This window comes from Rutilus rutilus (genome assembly GCF_951802725.1).
Source record: "Rutilus rutilus genome assembly, chromosome: 2".
Lineage (NCBI taxonomy): Eukaryota > Metazoa > Chordata > Actinopteri > Cypriniformes > Leuciscidae > Rutilus > Rutilus rutilus.
The window spans coordinates 6,632,676-6,654,847 of record NC_140210.1 but is presented as its reverse complement, the minus strand read 5'-3'; the positions used below and the strand labels follow the sequence as shown (position 1 = coordinate 6,654,847).

The window sequence follows — 22,172 nt, the reverse complement described above, 5'->3', positions numbered from 1 at the left end:
ATCTATATCTATCTATCTATCTATCTATCTATCTATCTATCTATCTATATATATATATATATATATATATATATATATATACACATGTATCGAAATCATGTGAAATCAGTCTTGTAGTCATATATCATGTAGTCGAAATTTGGCCCTTAGATAAAAATTTCAGAATAGCGAAATTGCACATTGGTATAGGATATGCGTTTCTGAATTAGAGAAGCCTTAATATTTATATTTATATTATGTGAATGGTTTATGGTAAAAGAAAGTAATCAAATTATACATTTTTGCTTGTAATTTGAGCAGGTTGTTAATGTACAAAGGTGCTTTTCATTCTGATGTGACTGTGTGAGATGGGTCAAGATGGTCAACTAGTGTTCCAATACCAGTCTAGTTATAACAGGCATTTGATTGGGTTGGACAATACACTTCTATTTATTTATTTATTTATTTTCTACTTTAATTTACTTTCTATTGTCTGTTAAGTGCTGAATATAAATCTATGAGCACCAAATTAAAGATTTACCCAGTGTGATAACTCTTTCTTTATTCTCTGTGGGTTTTCATTTGTGTCTTTGCTCACCGATGTATATAATTAGCATTAACATGCTGGCTGGACATCAATTTTCTTACTGCCTAATTATCTTGAGAATAGACAAAATTACACACTAGAACTCAAATAATTTTGCAACTACCTTTGGAACAATAGCCAGACAGCAGCCTTCCCAAAGTTTTGGGATAGTATCATAATCATAATACTCTAAATATAATAGTCCTGGATTTTTTTTATTGATTTTTTGTTTTATTTGTAGCTTTTTAAAGACTCTGCTATTTTTAAAGAGTCAGTCATAACAGCTTTTCAGAAAATAACTTATGGCAGAGAGATTTTAGATTTTTGAAAATGTATTTTCTTACATAGTCCAATAAACTTTATGTTTTCAACATTTGTGAAAACGGTGACATCATGCAAATGCATATTACGTATTCTGTTTATAGGTGCATTGTATTTCTTTACAAAGTGACATCGCCAACTACTGGCCTGGCATGCCGGTGCAAGATTACAGTGTTTTTAGTCGCTTTTCGCGGATCGTGTGAACGGGGATACATTTGACAACGTTATCATATACACGAAAAACGCATTTTTTTTTTTTTGAGTTTTTGTACATCGTTGTTGTGTAAACGTATTCTCACATTGCTCCACTGTTTGAGGAACTATTTCACCTAACAGTAAAATTAGTTTTTAAAGAGACTTTGAAATTGAAATGTGGACTTCAATCTCAATTGGGCTGTCAATTTAAATATAGAGTATGAAACATAATCCTTGGCACAAAATACATTTAAATATAACATGCAAAGAAAGAAAGAAAGTAAAAGAAAAAACACTCCTGCCTTTTCAAAACTCTTACATGCATAACAGTGTGTCTCAGCAAGACAACTCCTAACTCACAAAACAGTAGGTTTGTTATCATTAAAATCACTTATTAATTCGTTGAACACTTTAACTCAATCAGTGCATTGGCAGCACACAGCGTGTGCAATCACACGGGAATACATTACGGAACAAATTAAACCTTTCCATTCATTATACAGCAGATCAGAGGTTAAGGTGACCCTTCCCATGGAGAAGATTCATTTGAACTGGTTTTAAATGATGATTTTTAACATGTTTAATTTAAATGAAATGACTTATTTTAGCTGAATAATAAATGCATCAATTTTGGATAGATATGAGTTAAGAGAGATGAAGACTGAAGGTAGAGCGCCAGAGAGATCACTCCTTATAAGACACATTTGTTTCATTGGGACAACAGAGATTCAAACAGAAGTAAGGCATTAATCTCTCACTTCATGTTTATAGTTGTTTTGTTAAGTTCTAAACAGTCTCTAAGAATATTGCATACCACTATATATTTAAGCATTACTACATGAGCAGGAGAGCAGTGATTTTTTTCCCCAAATGCAAGACTGAGTTTGCATTGATTAACTTATAGACACAATATTGCCAGGTACTTTGTCTATTGTCCCATTTGGATGGTCTCCCCTTTTATCATCTTTAGTTTAAATAAAGAAGCTGCACTTATCCTTGCCTCAACTCTCTTCATTCCTAACTGAACCGTGACACTCACTCATAATTTACGTCATAATTTACCTTTATCTCGCTGCATTTTTGCAAATGACGACTGTTTGCATTTTTGGGTGAACAACACATTAAAGGTTTTAGCAAGAAAATACGAGATCTATCTTTAACAATAATATGTTTAATCTTTTAGTAGTTTAAATCTTACCTTTACAGTGTAACAATTTTAGAATGGATATTTGGTAACTGCCTCTGCGGTTTTTGTTACACACACACACACACAAACTCTTCTGACTTATTCAAAACAAAGGTCTCAGGTTTGTTGAAATGGATGTCAGGATTCAAGTGTGTGCTGCTCTATGTCAGTTTTTGGGCACAGGCCATCCTTCCAGGTTGACAGCTGTCTATAACGCTGATGTTCTTCCTGCAAATTATCTAAACCAGCATGGACAAGTCATTGTTTAATGGGAGGTTCAGTAGTAAGGGAATTCCAGGACAGCCTTGAACTGAAGAAAAAAATAAATAAAAATCCACAATCCAGTGATTGGAGATGCACATCTCAGACTGAAAAAGCTGGGCAAAAGTTCAGGAAAAAACAAGTTAAAGGAATAGTCCAACTAAAAACTCTATCTCACTAACCAATTCGTACGAATTCGTATGAGGTGGCTAATTCGTACGACCTCACTCGTACAAATTCTTACGATTTGTCTAAATCGTCCCCAGTTCCCAGTGATGGGTAGGTTTAGGGGCGGGGTCAGGGGTAGGTCATTCATATGAATGAATGGCAACTCGTAAAATATGTACAATTTAGCATAAATCGTACGAATTCGTAAAAGTGAGTTCGTATGAATTCGTACGAATATAGGATCACTACTAGTGAGTCTCCGTGAAGAGTCTGCCCGGGATTTCGAGATCGCCCAAAATGTCCGGGATTCGGCTTTTGCGCTCTACAGTCGCCATTCATTACTGTGGCGAGCAGGACGAGGCTAGGGCCGCGGGAGAACGGTGCGAGGCCGGTGGCGTGATTACTGATGAGAGCGACGCCTGTGAGACGCACCGGTCTCATATCTCTCACGGAGGAGCGGGAATTTTCTTAGCAATGTTAAAACGCACATCAACCGATCACCTGTTTAGCGTTCATGTAAACACTACATTCAGATTCACCAATCGAAATGAATTCAGTTAGACTGAAACAAAAGGTGTGCATGTAAACAATGAATGGCGACTGCAGAAAGCAAAAGCCGAATCCCGGACATTTTGGAGGATCTCGACGGCCGGACATGTCCGGGAAAAAGAGGATGGTAACCCCTACTACTCAGCTTTCTCCTACTACTCACCTTTCTCCACAGAGCAAGAGCCTGCTAGCTTAGCTTCCAAAAAAAGATGGCTGACACTATGTGTACATTCTGTGAGTGAGATCCCACCTCCTATGGGCGGGTTGAAAACATGCGGGACAGCCCCTACTAGTGGCTGTAGTCTTTAGCCTCTGGTCAAAAAATCCTCAGATGACGCAAAATTAAGATTTTTGCATCACCAGAGGATTTTTTCCAGAAAAAAAATACATAAATCTCTCGTCTCAGGGGGATATGAGGGTGGAAAGCACGGTAATTGGAAATTGCGGTAACCAACAATTTGTTACAAATGCATTTGTTGAAGCTTAACTCAATCTGGAAAGTCAGAGTTGGATTGGTAATTGAGAATATTTGGCACACTTAAAGCTTGGCTTAAACAGCATGACCTTTGACTTGACATCACACCTATCGTTGTGTCAGGCTTTTGAGAAATAATAATTCAGTGTATTGTAGATGTGGCTCTGATGGCAATCACAGAGCATATGGCGAGGATCAGTGGTCACATGACAGTAACCAGCGGCAATGTCAGTCACCCAGAAGATGAAGCGATAGGTTCTCTTGTGTTCTGGAGCGCCATATGAGCTTTGATTCTGGTATCATCAGAAGACTTAGAAGCTGATCAGAAAGAAAAAAAAGAAAAGAAAAAAAAAAACATCCTAGGTAACAATGTATGGGGATGGGGATGGGGATGGGGATGGGGATGGGGATGGGGCAACTTTCTCATTGATATATATATATATATATATAGAGAGAGAGAGAGAGAGAGAGAGAGAGAGAGAGAGAGAGAGAGAGAGAGAGAGAGAGAGAGAGAGAGAGAGAGAGAGAGAGAGAGAGAGAGAGAGAGAGAGAGAGAGAGAGAGAGAGAGAGAGAGAGAGAGAGAGAGAGAGAGAGACTAAATCGAAGCAGATATTGCTAAGAATATTTTTTAAGAATAAAGTCAGAGACATTTCCAAAAGGGATACTGATGGAAAGCTGCAATCGGAGGAAGCAAGAGTTTTGCTAATAACACATTTATGATCAATGAGGTTTGAAGCACCAAAATAATCTGAAGAACTTCATTTATGAGCTAAAGGGTATGAAGTAATCACTAGCTAGACATTGCCACATTGAAGTTGCTGTTAAGTTGAGATAACCACATTATAATGCTCTCAGGGGACACCTTGAGAAGAACTTACGATATAAAGCACATAGTTTGTGAGTAAAGATCAGTTCAAACCTTAATGATAAAATGATTTGATATGATTATTAAATAAAGATCGAGCCTTGGGTATGTTAAGGGAACAACATTACTTTTTGATTAAAACGAAGTGTTTAAAAATGAATGGTTGTTTATCTAAGGAATTTTAAAATGCTGCTATAAGCTTTGCTCTTTGTAGGTTCCTCAATTCCCCAAATCAACATCCTAAATTGGGCATTAAGCTAGCGTGAAACTTAATGTTCAACTTTAGATTAATGTTTATTTTTCAAACATGCATGGATGCCTGAAGTGATATTCTGCACTGACAGCACCCTATGAGATAAGAATAAATTACTCTTTTATAGCATTATGTAACTGTGTGCTTATAAGATGGTTCATAAAAACATCTTTTAACTTTATGGGGCGGTTTCCCGGACCAAGATTAAGCCTAGTCCTAGACTAAAATGGCCATTTAAATCAGATTAACAGAAATGTGCTTTCTCTGTCATGGTTTTAAAAAGTCTAAGACTTAGTCTAGTCCAGAATTTAATAGGCTAATTTCCTGGAGGAAGACTAGAGCAACTTCAGGACTAAATTGAGGCTTAAATTAAACCTACCAGGAGGCAGGTTTAACTTCAGATTAATTTAATTTGGAGGACACATGGATTACTTGGACTATGTCAATGATGATCAGCGCTTTCCACCAGCCAGGCAAGTTCTTGCAGACAGAAGTGACCCATTGCAACGTTTTGATGAAATAAGTTTTCGAGATCGTTTCCGCATGCATAAAGTAAATGCAGTGGAGATAATTTCACTCTTAGAACCCAGGCTTTCATCTGTGACCCAAAGAGGACAGCCTATTCCAGTTTGTCTCCAGGTGCTCATAACTTTAAGGTTCTTGGCATGTGGCACCTTTCATCGAGAAACTGGGGATTTATGTGGTGTCAGTGAACCAACAGTATGTAAAGTAATTCACAGAGTGTGCAGGGCCATTTGTGCATTAAAAGCACATTACATAAACCTCCCTGATGCTAGAACCCAGGCTAACTACAAGGTACTATTCTATGAATATGGAAATTTCCCAGGAGTCATAGATTGCATAGATGGAACCCATATTCCCATTAAGTGTCCCTCTACTCCAGATGCTGAGGAATACAGGAACCGAAAGAACTGGTTTTCCATAAATGTCCAAGGTGTATGCACTCCCCAGTTAGAGTTTTCAAACATTGTTGCACGGTGGAAAGGTGCAACTCATGATTCCCGAATTTTCCTCAACTCATCTCTGTATACTCAATTTGAAAGAAGAGATCATAATGGAATTTTGCTTGGTGACAGTGGGTATGCTCAGAAGGATTTCTTGTTTACGCCATACTTGCACCCAACAACAGCTGAACAACTGCGCTACAACCAGGCTCATATGCGCACAAGGGGTTTAGTCGAGCGCATGTTTGGTGTTTGGAAGAGTCGTTTTCAGTGCCTTAGGAAAACACTCAGATTCAAACCAAGTAGATGCTGCACTGTCATCATTGCAACAGCTGTTCTTCACAACTACCTAAAAAAGCAGGGATGCCCAGATCCCCCAATAGAAGAGGATGACAATCCAGATATGCCACCATTTACAACAAACCACAGAGAAGGACTTGCATACAGGGATGCTTTTGCATTGTGCCACTTTAAATAAATCTTTTTACATTATTTAACTTTCAACCCTCTGTTCAGATCTGATACATGTAATAATAAAACCAAATATTTGTTAAAAGTGTACAACTTTTTGGTCTGGTATGTTACTGAAACCACCACAACATCCATCTTTTCTTAATAAAACAATATTTATTTCATGCTCCTCCTTAAGATACTTCAATTTATGTTCATGAAAATCATTAGCCAACTTTTCATGAACAGTGAGTCTTTTCTTCTGGTTACCAGTACTGGCAGACATCGCCACCCTTGCTTCTGAGGAAGTGGAGGGTAAGCTGCTTTCCAATTCTTCAGTTCTGTTTTGACCTTCTCCTTGAAACATGAACAGTTCATATGGTCAAATAAATACAGATTAAATGGGAAAATGTTTCACATCATATGACAGAAGCAAATAGAAGTTTGAGAGGAGAGAAACAAAAGCCAAAATCAAATTCAAATACTTAAGATAGGTGCATGTGATGCATCATCTGAACTGTCCAGATGGTCATCATCTGGTATGTTCTCCAAAGGTTGCTGATTCTCCAGTATTCCTGTCAGTAACTCATCCAACACATCACAGTCTTTATTTGCAGGTCCTCCGCCAGTCTTAAACCTCTCTCTTCGAGCTTCAGCAACAGTTTTTTTTAGGTTTATTTTGATATTTTTCCACAACACCTGTATTAAATAACTATTATAAATACAACAGTGATTTTAAAAAGCCATAATAAAACTAATGATTCTTACCTGAAGTTGTTGTATTGTTCTTGTAGATGTGTGTTCATTTGCATTAAATTCATTACAAATAGATGTCCAGGCATTCCTTTTCTTTGATTCAACAGCTGATGTGTGCAGTTTATCTTCGATAACAGGATGTCTCGAAACTATTTGCATGTTCAGAAAAGTTCTTTGATCACACTCTCTTTTCAACTTCCATTGCCATTTGCTTCTCAGTTGCATACAATTTTAACATTTTCTTGGTTCATTCCATGTTTTATAGGCAACCTCAATCCAGCTAATCCTGATTTGCACTGGTGGTATTAAATTAATCGAGTGTATTTTAGTTGAGGACTCCATAGTCCATCTGTGTTTCAGAAAGCCATTTTTTAAGACATGATTAACTATTCTAGATTAAGGCCTACTCCTGTCTTAATTTAATCTTGGTCTGGGAAACCGCCCCTATGTGTGCACTCTCAACTCTTTTGCACTATTACATGACAATATTTGGCTACAGAAGTTGTATTTACAATCTTTATGTATGCCCCAAATGTCATATCACATACAGCAGCTATTTATTACTCTCGTAAATCCTAATGTTTCCCCTGGTTTAGTCAAGTGTAGCCAGAGGCAAGTGGTTCCTTCTCACTGATCTGATCCACTTATTGGTTCATTTAGGAGGAGCAGGGCAGAATGATCTGGATTTGTTAATTTGCTGCTCAGTTGATTTTACATTGCCTTTCTTTTAATCAGAATCACAATCGTTCATTTGCCATTTACACCAGAAATTTGACTTGTGTGTTCCTCTAAAGGTAACTATAAACACACAGTATGCAGTCAACAAAGAATGTAATTGTAAATTCTGGATATTGAACATGGTTTTATTATTATTCAAAGGGATTTGTATGTGAATTTTTCAAGCACACACACAGCATTGTATTAGCAACAGTAACGATTACAGTAACAGTTATTTTATCAACACTTATACTGTTCTATCATTAATGAATAACCACACAGAAACAAATGAGTAACACACTATTACCAAACTATTAACTAACAAGAAACAATGATTTACAAATTAGCAAGTAATAGCGTCCAGTCAAATGTGGTAGTTCACTATTAGCTAATCAGTAACTACTTTTTTTTCATGCCTGTGGGAGGACTACTATGAACTACCACAGGTAGTGGTACCAAATGCAGGTTCATAATTTATGTGAATAATGCATAATGTATAATTCACTCTAAAGTGAAGTTCATGGTAGCCCACTAGTAATGACGCTTTTGAGGTTGAATGAGATAATGAATATAAGGATTAATCAAACGATTAAATAAATAGCTATATATTTTATTAATTCTACTTGTAAACTTATTTGATATCAAACTAACAAACGCATGTTGATAGGTAAAGCTAATAGTTGATTAAAAAATTAAAAAATACTTTCATGCTCTCTTTGTTTTTTGTGATGTCAGTGATTTTTTTATTGTATTACAATATGTTGATAATTTAACATGTTATGTGTGTTTGTGTTTGTGTACACATCTACGGTGGAAATAAATTTCCTCTCGAGGACAAATGAAAATCTATGTAGTTTCAAAACAGTTTGCTGTTGTTTTGGTTACACTTTCTTTTCTTTTTTTTTATGGTCCCCTTTAGAAATTCTGCTGACAGTAAGTAACATTGCACCTATGTCAACTAACTCTCATTAGAGTATTAGTTCAGTATTAAGCCATATTCTAACGGGACATGTTTCTCATGTGGATACCTGTAAAAATACATTTGCATGGCACCTCAGTGATAAAACTCCGGAAGCGAACCCGGGAACACGCTGCACACATGGTCAGTCGCATGATTGTCTGTTGTAAGCTAAATAAAAATGTCATATGCTTGGATTAATAAGAATAAATTCATATTTACTTTAATAAAAGGGAAATGCTATCCTATTAAGTATTTATTTAAAAATAGGAAGATAGATGCGCTATAGTTAAAATGGTCTTGTATTTGTACTCAAAATGATGGATGTCATTTAAAAAAAATTGGAAATTAGTGGAAATAAGTTAGTAAAGCCTCTTATTTACATGAGGTACAAAGCTGCTTGGTTTATAATGTTTAATGTATATAAATGCTGCCATAATTACAGTCCATTTCAAATGCGTAATGTCAAATGTTCAAATGTGTGCTTTTCTTCTCTTTCTCCTTTGAGCAGTGATATTAAATAATAATGTTGTTCTTCCAGCACTAGTAATAAAAGTGAAGGCTAGATCTTTAGAGTGCATCCAAAGTAAATGTGGAAAGGCAATAAAAGTAAGTGTTGAAAATAAAGTATGTTGAAAATACCTTACATCCCATGAAAAACAGTTACCATTCGAATAGGGCTTTTAGGACTGTTAGGGGTAGGGTTAGGGCTATTAGAATAAGGGGTTAGGGTTGGTAGAATAAGTTGACTTATTAATGTATGTTGGCGGCCCATCACATTAAGTATAGGCAGATATTAAGCAGACAGTCTACTAAAACTCTTATGAGAGTGAGTTGACATGTAGGCTAGGTGAAATGTTACTTATAGTCAAAAGAATATCTAAAGGGGTCCATCAAAATAAAGTGTCACTGTTGTTTTTTTCAATCATAAACAAAAGGACAAAGTCTAAAGAATTTCTTTGTGTGAGCAACAGCCTAAAATGTCAGTTCACTTTAAAAAAAATGGCACCTTACAGTCTTATATATCATCATGGTGAACTTTATGGTTATCTGGTTTGTTAGCTACCATTGTTTGGATTAGTGAGAAGTGCAGCGCTGGAAAGTTATTTCTCAAATCAAATGTTATTCTGCAGCACAACAATGTGTTTATCCTTCTGTTGTTGAAGATATCAGCACACATCCAAACTGCTTTATCAGTTATGGCATTCTGATTCCCAGTGTGTGGAAACAGCCTCAGTTGGTCGAGTAGATCAGTCGACTGTGATCAGCAGTGTGGAAAAGAGGCTAATAAATGAGCCGACTCAAGGAGCCATTGATCCCACACACCACTGACTTATTTTCACATTAATTACATTAAGCACAGCTTGGCAGTTCAACACTGTGGGAGGCAAACAGCTCTCATCCTGTACACATCTTCATCAGCCTCTCACAGGTAAGCCATTAAACATCAGAAACCACATTTAAAGTGCATCTATTACGCTATTTAAATATTTCTAATTTTGGTTTCGAGGTACACTACAATAGGTTTATATGCATCAGATATATATATATCTTTTTTTTACTTTAATTTTGATAAAATGTTAATTTCTTAGCTATAAAGGAAAATGCTTATGTAACCATATGAAAGGTCAGAATAATGCCAGTACTGAGATCAATAAAATACAGTATAGTACCTTAATCTTGAGGGGAAAAGCCTGATGTGAAACTTGAAGGAGAACACAAGTACAAAGAGCAGTTTACATTTAAAATTTTCATCAGTTTTTTCTTTTTTTCTTTTCTGTATATGCCATTATTTGTGGTCTATCATTTTACTGATGGATTTCAGATAAACCAGAACCTAAATTGCACATGAAAAAACAAAACCAAGATGGACTCGATCTTGATCAGAAAAGGCTTAAAAATGAATCAGACGTTATGCTGAAAGTCGTAACCGTAGATAGACGTTTGGCTGCGTGAAACTACTGGACTGGTAACTATTTGAACCCGTATTCTCAAGAGAACTGTCCCTGTGGCTAATGTGCAACTTTAAATAAATATGCTTGCCAAATGACTAAAATGATTAGTGATATTGGTAATGGAGCAACAATATAAATTAATCATAATTTGTGTGAAAAAAAGTGACTGTGGTGTAAATAAATACAAGCTCAAAAGAGCTTGATATTAGCGCTACTGGTTGGAGATGCATGGAGTTCATACAAAGTTCATTTATAACTTTCCTTCGTTAAAAACAGTCGATAAAGAAATGTGCATAAAGGGACAAACAGAGTCAGTTCAATGAATGCATCTCAATATCAACAAGTAGGATTTCTCCAGTTGCAAATGTTTAAATGAGCAATACATTGTGTATGGCAAATGTGGCTTTAAATGGAAGATGCAGACACAGTCCTCATGAACAGAGCCATTTCTCTTCCCTATTGCTTTGGGTTTTCATTATAAAAATGCTGCTTCACCCCATTAGCCATTTGGCACAATCATGAGCCTGTGTTTGCAGTGACAAAAAAGCTTTTAACAACGACACATAGTTCATTTCAATGTATTATGTTTGTCTTTATCAGACTAATGAATGTTGTCTACAAAGGGAAAACAAATACGGCATGTCTATTGACTCAATGGATAGGTAGTATGCAAATTAATTTAATAGATGGATATATTTTTACTCTGTAACGCACACTAAGCATATAATTCATTGAATATGATCAGAATGGAAGTGACATCATTTAGACCTTTTCTACAGCAATGGTGGGAAGACAAGTAAATAAACATATCTGCATACATTTTAGTCCAAAAATAACTGCCCCTACTGAGGGATAGTTTAATTTAGGCCAAATTTGTAAGCCTGTTTCTTTATCTATTTTTAATTGTAATTTTTTTTTTTTGTCTATTTTGATGTTTTTTTTTAATGAAAATACAGTATTTAAAAATGAATATTGCACATAATCCCAGATGTGGCATCAGTTGATGTCCACTATGACACATTAGATGAGATAAAATGATAAAATCACCAATAAACCCTACGTCAAACGGATGTTGCCAAAATTGGGCTGATACTGTGTAGTATGAACCCGGCATTCTGGTTTACAGGTCCTATTTTGTACCATATTCGTGGACTCTTTTTAAGGAAATATAGCATTGCATTTTACTAATGTTTGTTTAAGTTTTCCCAATAAGTACACTGTTAGAAAAATCTGTAGAAATTACAGTATTACTGGCAGCTACTTGCCAGTAACTTACTGTAGATTTAAATTGATGTTATTTACTGGCAACAATTTGTTCACAATTAAATGAACATTAAACATTAACAAGTCTTTATCTTTACAGAATAAAACTAAAATAACAGCCTCATGCAAAGCATTCTGGGAACCAAAATCTGAAGGAAAAAAAAAACAGAAAAAGGTTGATGAAGATTTCTGGTTCCCAGAATGCTTTGCATTAGATTGTTATTTTATAGTTTTATTCTGTAAAGACAAAGACTTGTTAATGTTTAATGTTCATTTAACTTTGAACAAACTGTTGCCAGTAAATAGCATACATTTAAATCTACAGTAAGTTACTGGCAAACAGCTGCATAACTACAGCAAATTTTTTACAGTGTAATTATTATGTTTCATTTATTTATGTAGTTTGGTCTAATCAGATTGGCATCCTTATTTCTTTGGACAGTGTAACAAGCATTTTATTTCCCTGTGTCCATTTGTGTGCAATACACTCGATGTGCTCAGTCTGGCGATAAGAGGTGTGTATATCTTGCATTGATAGTGTAATGGTATTCTCTGGAGAGCTGTGTGTCAAGCTTGTGGAATGAAGGTCGAATTCCCCGCCTCCCAAAACAACAAGGCAAAGTCACAAATGAAATGAGATCTGACAATCTTTCTGCATAACAACCTAATGTGTCAGTTGTCGTATAGCCCTGCTCGATGTCCACCATGTTCTAGAAAGTACAAGCTCAGCACTATAAACTGCTGTTCCATGTGTCAAATGCCATATCGGCTGTGCTTCATGAATTCCAGGACAAAATAGTTTTTGGACTACAAAGCTCAGAAGTCCTGGATGTTTGACATTGGGAAATTACAATGATGGTGAAATGCGTAAAGAGGTTTAAATAAATAAATATTTGCAATTTAATCTAAAAATGTATTTGGCTTTTGACGCAACCTCCATTAGGCTGGAAATGGTTTCAAAACAGCTGACAGAACCAAGTAATAATGTCAATTGATTAATTTCTTTGTTAAACATTAATTGCAGCAATTTTTCTGAAGAAAATCAATCAAGTACATCTGAGTAAACCATTTAAACACAGTACATTATTTCCCTTAGGCTATACTGTGAAAATCGAGGACATTTGAGGTCCACACAAACTGCAAGGTCAAGTACATTATCAGTCAAAAGTTTGGACTTCGTTTTATTACTGTTTTCCACATTTTAGGTAGTAAAGCCATCAAAACTACAACAAATAAATACATATGGAAGTATCTGAATTATGTAGTGACGAAAGGTAAATTTTAGTAAGGTAACTTACCACAGTAAGTAATTTAGCCTTTGTTAAGGTGCATAATGAATGATTTTTAGACAGTATTGAAGAATTGTACATGTATGATATGTTCATTTTGTCTAACTACAGTCACAGGTGATCTGTGTTCTTTGTATGTTTGGGTGGTTTTGCACAAGTTTAGATCAGTTTCCAGTTAGGGTACGTTTACACGACAACTATAGGCTTAAAACTGAGAAGATTTTCCTTTGAGGTTTCCTCATACAGACGACACCAATGTCAAAACGATCCCCATTCACACGGGTCCGTGAAAAGGACTAAAAACGGTGTATTCTGCTGCCAGGCCATTGAATGAAACATTATAGACTGAACACATAATATGTATGTGCATCACGTCATCGTCTTCAGAGATTCACGTTTTTGTTGTTTACCTGGAGACCGTTTTCAAAAACTTGCACTTTGAAACGCGTTTTCAGGCACCCAAAATGCTGTTGTTCTGTAAAAATGAACGGCCAAAACGCATAAAAAGTTTTACGTTTTTAGTTGAAAATGGTGTCGCGTAAACAGCCCCTTATGTGCCATATTTATTGTTTAATTATCGTTTACACCTGATGTTCATTTGGTTAATTAGTTTGGTCTGTGTATTTAAGCTCTGCGTTTCTTTCAGTTCATTTGTTAAGTTGGTTGTTCTGTTCATGCTCATTGTTTTCTGAGTTCTACGTAAATAAGCTAATACTGATTACGTTTAGATCTGTTTATTCATCTTTATTTTCAACCACTTGTGACAATTATGTTCGCTCAAGTCTTTCGAAACATAAATTCAATATGTAACACCATCATACCACAAGTTCTCTCTACATACATTTTCTCTCTGCACTTTAACCTATTTAATTCACTAAATGCTGAATCTGAAATTAAAGAAACATAGTGTTGAAATAAAATTGGGAAATGGGTGAAATGGGGTGAAAACAAAGCTGGAGGAATAAAGACAATAGAATCAAAACCCTGGTAAGCAAACATGATTAATGTCTTAGGAGGATTCAAGTACACCTTTTAGTGATAACATTTAAGAGTTGAGAGTGCACATGCATTAGTTGCATGCATTAGAAACCATTTGTGCCAAACAAAAGTTGCAAATCAGCATAAATTCAGTTGTTATCTTTTAAAACCCATATTATTAAAAACCCTAAATGTTAATAATATGTGTGGTTTTGGTAAACAAAACAAGATGAGGAAGAAACCATGGAGGTCATAATAAGTTATCAATCACGTTTCAAGTGTACATGGCACAAATGGCATATTGATCAACGCATCATGGCGCTAAAACTTAAAACTATTACCTCAAACTCCATTTGCAAAATTGGCATGTCAAATTGTCCTCTTTTTCCAAGCCATGACCTCGTCCATATTCTTCTCTTTCACATTATATGGTCAAGTGAACTTATGAATGTTATATAAGTGTCATTGTGCAGCTATGTGGAAGCTAAGATATTCTGAATGTTTTTTTTTTTTTTTTGTATGTTGCAATGTGGTTGCTATAGGTAGTCACTTACTGGTCCAAGTCCAAACTATATTCTAGATATTGTTAGGGTTACTCCTTTCCAATAACACCAAATAAAGTGACCTTTTTAGCGGATTACTGCTAAAATAATTTAGAATCTTTCAGCCTACTTGTGTTGGACACATGCCTTTCATATTATTTTATATATACAGAGACTACCTCAGATATTATCAATGTGCTGATTTGGAAACAACCCACAGACAAGTAAAATTCACAACAACAATGCGATAAGCCCTGTGCAGGTCTGAGGTCCAAGCGCTAACCAATGGAAAGACCCCTCCTTTCTAAACTATGGCATTTTGTGAAGAAAAGCAAGCGTTCCTGAGACTAATCAAGATTGTGTTAGAGGTCACAGACCTCCCACAGGCATTCAGTCACTAATTCCGATAACCCTCAGTCTTACCCATGTCCATCAAATCCTGCGCTTTAATCACCAACAACAATGAAAACCTCTGGGCAGGAAAAAAGGTCACTGTACAGACTTAAGGTCTACGCGGAAAGAGTTTTCCCAGACAGCAGTGTTGAGTAGTTAGCGGCTAATTATATGAGCCAGCTGCTACTTTAGTATTCTTTTTCTCTTGTCTCAATGCACTGACAACTTTTTTTTATTTTCAAACAGTCACAAGGTCAGTTTTTTTTTTTTAAATGTACACATAAATGCTGAAGGGAAAAAAACAATTAACTGGTGAATGTGTCAAATGTCTTTAGAAAACTGAGTTTGATTACAAGGTGTCGAGGTGAAATCTTGACTTTGTGAACAATCAGTCCCAGCAGCAGGGGTTGGAAGGGTTAATGGCACTCAGTCTGGGATCATTATAGCCATTGATTCTCCAACATACTAGAGAAAGCTTACCACTTCTGGTGTATAGCCCTGTTGCGATGAATGGAAACATGGTGGAAAAGAATGAGGCTTGGTGTATGGGTTGCATTCAGCGACATACTTCAGTATTAGTAACCCCTTGGCCTGATGATGGAAAAGAGCTTAACGTTCCAGCTTTGGTTGAAGTTTTTAACAGTCAGTTAACATTAGTATCATTATGTGTCATGCACTGACAATGGCAGTATTTGTTCGAGGTTATTGTAAGCTCATACCATTTGTTTACAAAATGTTGACATTAACAACCTACACTATGTAACAGTTATGTTCTGTTTTATTGTCATTGTGTTCTGTGAACATTCATGGAAACTTTCCATTCTACAAAATGTTCTTCATTGCGGAAAACAGTTCTTTAGATTATTCATATTTTCTAAAAAAAAGTGTTTTTCTTTACTGTTCACTGAAAGGTTATTTGGGGAACCAAAAGCAGTAATACAATGGCGCAGCTGTGAAAATATTTTCCAAAGAGTGTATTTTAACCCCTTCCCAGTCACCCCCAATTTTGGCAAGTGCTGCATACATGAAATGCCCAAAATAAAAAGGTTACTGCTCATAAGTAATTCTGAATAGAAACATAACACACATACATTTAGAAAGCCAACACTTGAGAGTTTATAGTTCAAGACTCAAAATTAACCAGACTGTTATTAATATTGAGATATATAAGCTCAAACATATTTTGAACTAAAATAATCTGGGATCACCAGTGATCCCTGACTGGTAAGGGGTTTTAAGAGTGTTTTTAAGAGTGTATGTAACCATACTATGCCAGACTAAAAACGGACAAAGGTATTTCATGAACATATTGAAGCATGACATCAAACTTTGTTCATTATGCTAAAAGCTGCATATTTCAAGTTGTAATAAAGTATTTGCATTTGAATGCATTTCTTCCGCAATCAGTTTGCTCAAAAGAAACACGAACTAGGCAAAATGGCCTCAAATTATCCATGAAGATTAACAGAAAATCCACATCATTAATGAATTTGCCCTCTGTTTATACCATCAAAACTTATCTCTGTCTGATATCACCACACAGACTGTATGACACTAGAAAGATGACTAATCAGTAAGCTTTAATTTCTTTTGAGCAGATAATGGCCAGAGAGACCCGCTGCCCTCATCAATCACGCTGTCATCCCGCCTCGGTCTCAATTGTCTGTGTTAATTAGTTCCCTGGGAGGACAGTTTGGTGCAGGAAAGCACTGCGGCATTACTGTGTTGATCACCTATCAGGTCAAATCAGAACATTTTTATGAGGAGCTGACGAAAGTACACATGATAAGCTGCCACGTAGTTACGTAACGTATGCTACGTCTGGACTGCAAATGAAAGCTGCAACATGGCGAGACTATATTGCTTTCATTATAATCAATGATGCTTTTTATGCTATGAAAAATAATGAAAAACATCTGTTTTTCCTCTTCATTCCAATTTATTTTTAATTTGTAAAACATTATTGGTGAGCACTCATTATAATAAATAGATCTTATTTCAACCAATTAAATTTTTTTACAAAGACCCCATGGTTTCTGTTCTAGTAGTTTTGTAACGTAATTAGGCTAAAATGGTCAACTTCATATTTCTCCCCCAAAAACTTGTACCATACGTGGATAGAGAATAAATTAATGGTGGTAGAACAGATGTGCTTTTGTCGCTGCTGGGCCAAATCAGACGTTATTTTTTCTACGTTGAAAAAAGCATCTGGTTCCTGAATGAAGCCATTGCAACATTGCTAATGTTACTAGGAAGCATGTTTCTTCAAAGACTAGCCCATCTGTGCAACTTAAATTCCAATTATAGAAGGTTTGGCTGGATAATTTAAGAGAAATATTGGGATATCAATCATGTATTATTGAGGTTTTGGCCCTATTTGCTGTTTTTGTTACAGAGTCGAGTTCTACAATATTTATAAAGGTTGCGATATTTAGATTTTAAATTTCATCAATAAAATATTAGAATTATGAGCAAGTAGAAGTGACTCTCGCAATTGCTAATTAAATAAATGTGTGCCACATGGTTCTTTGCTTTTTTTTTTGAGAGAGAGAGCATTCTTTTTTCATATCAATGTGTTTTAATTTCACATTAGTTTTCTGCATATTGTTTATTTAGGCAGAATTGTTAGTTGTTTGATATCAATTAAAATATACAGGCATCATTTTATAATAATATACTTCTTAGTTAATAATTGTATTGAGTTATACTTAATTAATTATAATTCATTATATTGTATTTATTTGAATTAATTATTAACATTTTGTTTTATTATATTATATATATATATATATATATATATATATATATATATATATTTATTATAATTTAATAATTTTATTCATTATTTTTTATCCTTTTTCTTAGCATTCAGTATGTTTTTTTTTTACTGGAGCAATCCATTCTGGTGCTGTTTTATCCTGCTTCACATCATGTGAATGAACAAATCTTCATGTTTTGGAGGAAAGGTGTTGTAAGGTGTTCATTTAGCAGATGCTTTTATCCAAAGTGACTTTCAGTACACAATTTATAAGGGCAATCCCTCTGGAGCAAGCTGGAGTTAAGTGCCTCAAGGGTTCTCAAGGGCTCAATGGTGATGCCTTTTGGTTTTCTCCTAATGGGGTTCAAACCAGCTCTGAGCTTTAGCGCTTACATCACATTCCCAAAGGGTTTTGGAGAATATCTGCAGAGCATTAAATCCACAGAGACCCAAGAAACAAATTGTAATCTGATGTTTTTCATTCAAAAATGGACCTTACTACAATGATTGTACATCTATAGCATTCCTTGGTTAAAGGGTTACTTCACCACTGTCAAAATGGGCTTTCAATAATACTTGGCTGCCTATACAGTAAAAGTTTTTTTTTTTTTTTTGAAAAAAAATCGCCAATTAGGTAGGAAAACACATATAGTGCACTGGGCATGTTGCCGTCCACTCCCACCAGTCTGCTATGGATAAGCTTACTAGAGTCAAATACCGCCTTGCTTTAGTAGGAAATACTTCTTAGCAAACCTTTAGTCATAATGGCATTGACTTTGTTCCCAATGCAAGAATTCAAAGAGTACTTGTTTAGCATGAGTGAGTTACTGTTGGTTTCCAGTGCAGTGCGTTGTAGGCAGTGGTAAAAGGCAAAGTGCTAAAGGACACAGTGTTTTAGGCCAAACGGAGGGGGGAATCTGAAAGAAAATGAAAGCTTTAGTGTAAGTTCTGCCTGGAAGACTCAATTGTTACGTCACTTATTACCTTCTCATCTATCCAATCGTGTTCTAATACTTGTAGTATAAAAGATCGGTACTTACACATGTCTGAGTTCGCAGATGCTGACGCTTTCATTCACCTCCATCCTCCCCACCACCACCAGGTCCCTTCCCCTCCATCCTCCCCACCACCACCAAGATGGTTCCTTCCCCTCCATCCTCCCCACCACCACCACCAGGATGGTCCCTTCCCATACCTCCCAGGGGGTCGGCTGCGCCCCTGACTTCGTCTTCAGGCAGGAAATGCAGATTCCGTACCCTCGGATTACGAGCTAAGGACGGGGCCTAAGCCAAAGAACCTTATATCGTAATATTTGCTTGCTGGGCTGTTAATAAATGTATACTTGTTATGGTAATTTGCCACCCGAGTCTTTCTGGTAGAAGTGCTGCTTTCACGAAAGCCCTGGAGCTGTCAAAATACTTTTGCTGACAAATAAGCATGAATTTCTCGGTCCATAACACAGAGAGAGAGAGAGTAAACTTTGTTAATTTACATACACTACAGACGTTGTAACAATACAAAGCGGTTTGAAAATCGGCAAAGTTGCACTTTAAGTGTTTTACTCAACGACACACCAAAGGGGCTTGCAATTGGGTCTACCAACCCAGAAGATAAACCACTACACCTCTATATTGCGACACATTCAAAAAAGAGAAAGCACTTGAAAAGCTAATCTGCTTTGAGTCTATTAGAATGCCTCAGAGCTGTAGATATGCTGTTGGCTTTCAGCATCTCTTTAGCGTTAAAAATGTCATTTGGATTAAATTGTTCTCAACAGAAAGTTCACAACTAATGCATGAAAATATATAAGTGGCCTCTAGCATGAAATCACAACCTACACAACTAAACTGAATGTTTACATAACTAATGAAGCAAAAAACCTTGTTTTATGAGTGCTCTTGAATCTTTTAATGGAGTTATGATGGAGTTTTACGTCAACCGTTTGAGTGAGTGCCTGGAGAGTTTACACAACAGCTGTGAAATGCCAATCACTGCTAGTAATGTCAACAGGTCCATTTTGCTCTCAATGTCTTATTTCATGAATTATTAATTTGTCATTATTTGCCCATGTATTGTCTAATCTAATGAATCCACTCAGCTGGTGAATAATATAATATTTTATTTATTTTACATGAGAGATGAGAATGACGGTGAGAGTTTGACTCAAACTTTTGGACCTCGGCATGTTGATTTGTAAAAGCTTTCAGTTGTTCTGTTGCCATTAATCCAATATATTATCATACTGACTAAATAATTGCATCTATATCAGTCTTAAAATAACCCCAAGACATGTTTCCCTGAAAACAGACATAGTTTAAATGAGGCCATTAATTATTCAAACTCGTCAAGTCACTTTGTCCAAATATATTTTCAACAAAGCTTAATTTGCAAGAGTTATTTTCAGCCTTCTTGTGTTTTCAGTGGTGTAATGGTATTATTTTTGGACTATGGAACGTCTATCAGAAAAATGTAATTTCATGAGCTCTACTTCTGATAAGAGATCAATTATTTGATTATTCCAAAATATTCCAGAGGATCTTTGTTTCTCACTCTCTTTCAGTCACTTGTGTTGGTCTTGCTCTTTTAATTTTGAGCAGCTATAAATGCCTAAAAGCCCCTTTTAAAAGCACAGAACAATAGTCTAATCTTCTATGATCTGTCTTACATCAATGCATTGATACGAATGAACCAGCACTGTGTGATGCACACCTTGAAGGAATTCTGGAATTCTACAATATTCTTAGGCTGTTGTTGATTTCAGGATATGCAGCCCTGATTGGTTAAGGTAAAGCCACAAAGGTGGTCCACTAATAGTCAAAAGTCTGGCTGCATCCTTCATTGACACGCAAGGAGAGGAGACAACTGAGGTAATGTTTAAGATCTAAACTCAACATGCTGAAAAAGTCTAGGGATGAACAGTCAGTGCACTGCTCACACGCTGTTTAAAACCTCACTCTCTTAACTTGCATTTCTTTGGTTATCAAAAATCAATTCCATAAGAAATGTCTTTGATATGCGAGTCAGGCAACCCCAAATGAGCAGGCTTGCCAGGATACTGATCCAGCTAATATTCCGCTACTTAGATCTTGGGGGGGGGGGGAAATCGAACTCTCCAATGAAAGGCCTTTCAGCGGCTGACAGTAACAGACACTGAAACTCTCCTGTTCAGAATCTTCTGATTATCCTCACCTCAATGGATGATGGTGCTATTTCTTTCTTTCTTTCTTTATTTCCTTTTGATTAAGCTTGTATTAAGTGCTGTAAGATGAGAAAAGACTGATCACTGTACTTCATTAGCCACTACAATAAAGAAAGAATATTTTAGTTATGCAATCAGTTCCATCACTGGCTTGCCACAAACTCTTGAATAGTTGGATGTACAACTACACTTTAAGTCTGAAATTAGTTGTCTTAAAAAAAAAAGAGAGAGAGAGAGAGAAATAGATAACATCAATCCATCCACCCATCCATTAAACCACAGAACATCTACACCTATACTCTCTATCTTTTTCTTTCTCTCTCTTTCTCTTTTTCTATAAGTTGTATTAAGAGTTATTTATTTATGTATAAATGTCTGTATTATGTATATTTATGTATTTGTATTAATTGTTATTTACAATAAAATCTACTAAATTCAATATATAAACTGAATTAGTATAACATTTTGTGAACTATAGGCAGAGCAATAAAATAATACATTCTCTTATTCAGCCTGTAATGTTAAATAAGAATATTGTTGAACATTCTTATTACTCAAATTCATATTAAAACTAATACATTAAAGTATCTGATTTTAATTACATTTTGTTGCTCATTTTGTTTGCATTACAACTTTGCGTTGGTGATGGCTAGTCAGAGTCCTGAAGCGAAACTCAAATATTGTAGCACAAAACTTACAAAACACAGGATAAACTATTTCCAGATAAACAATAAAATATAAAACAGTATTTTGTTGTTTTAATTGTTGCTTTTAAACACAAATAATACTTTGTCTTGCTTGGCTGATCAGGTAAGATTAGTGTAACTTATTAACTGTCAATAACTAGCATGTGTTTCATGAAATGTTTGATTTAATTCAATTTTGAATTGTGGAATATATTCCACAGTATGTAGACATCTGGTGAATCAGGCATGCAGACAGACACTTGCTCTTTGATCTGTGATGGCCCCATTACAGCAAACTGGCATCAGGGAGTGTAAAGATCAGTCTGTTCAGTCAGACAGGTTCACTTCAGTGTAACATCCCGCGGGACGGACGCAGACGAGATTAGTAATGCATATTAATACTAATGCGCTTTCAGATCAGACA

The 22,172-nt window shown here is 35.8% G+C and overlaps 1 protein-coding gene across 1 annotated transcript; it reads left to right on the top strand.

Annotated features, from left to right (window-relative positions):
• Positions 1–5,262: 5,262 nt before the first annotated feature.
• Positions 5,263–6,282, top strand: LOC311286555 (putative nuclease HARBI1; the record flags this gene model as incomplete). Its single annotated transcript, XM_084402760.1, has 1 exon — positions 5,263–6,282. The coding sequence occupies one exon, from the start codon at positions 5,263–5,265 to the stop codon at positions 6,280–6,282; it is 1,020 nt and encodes a 339-aa protein (XP_084258886.1).
• Positions 6,283–22,172: the final 15,890 nt, after the last annotated feature.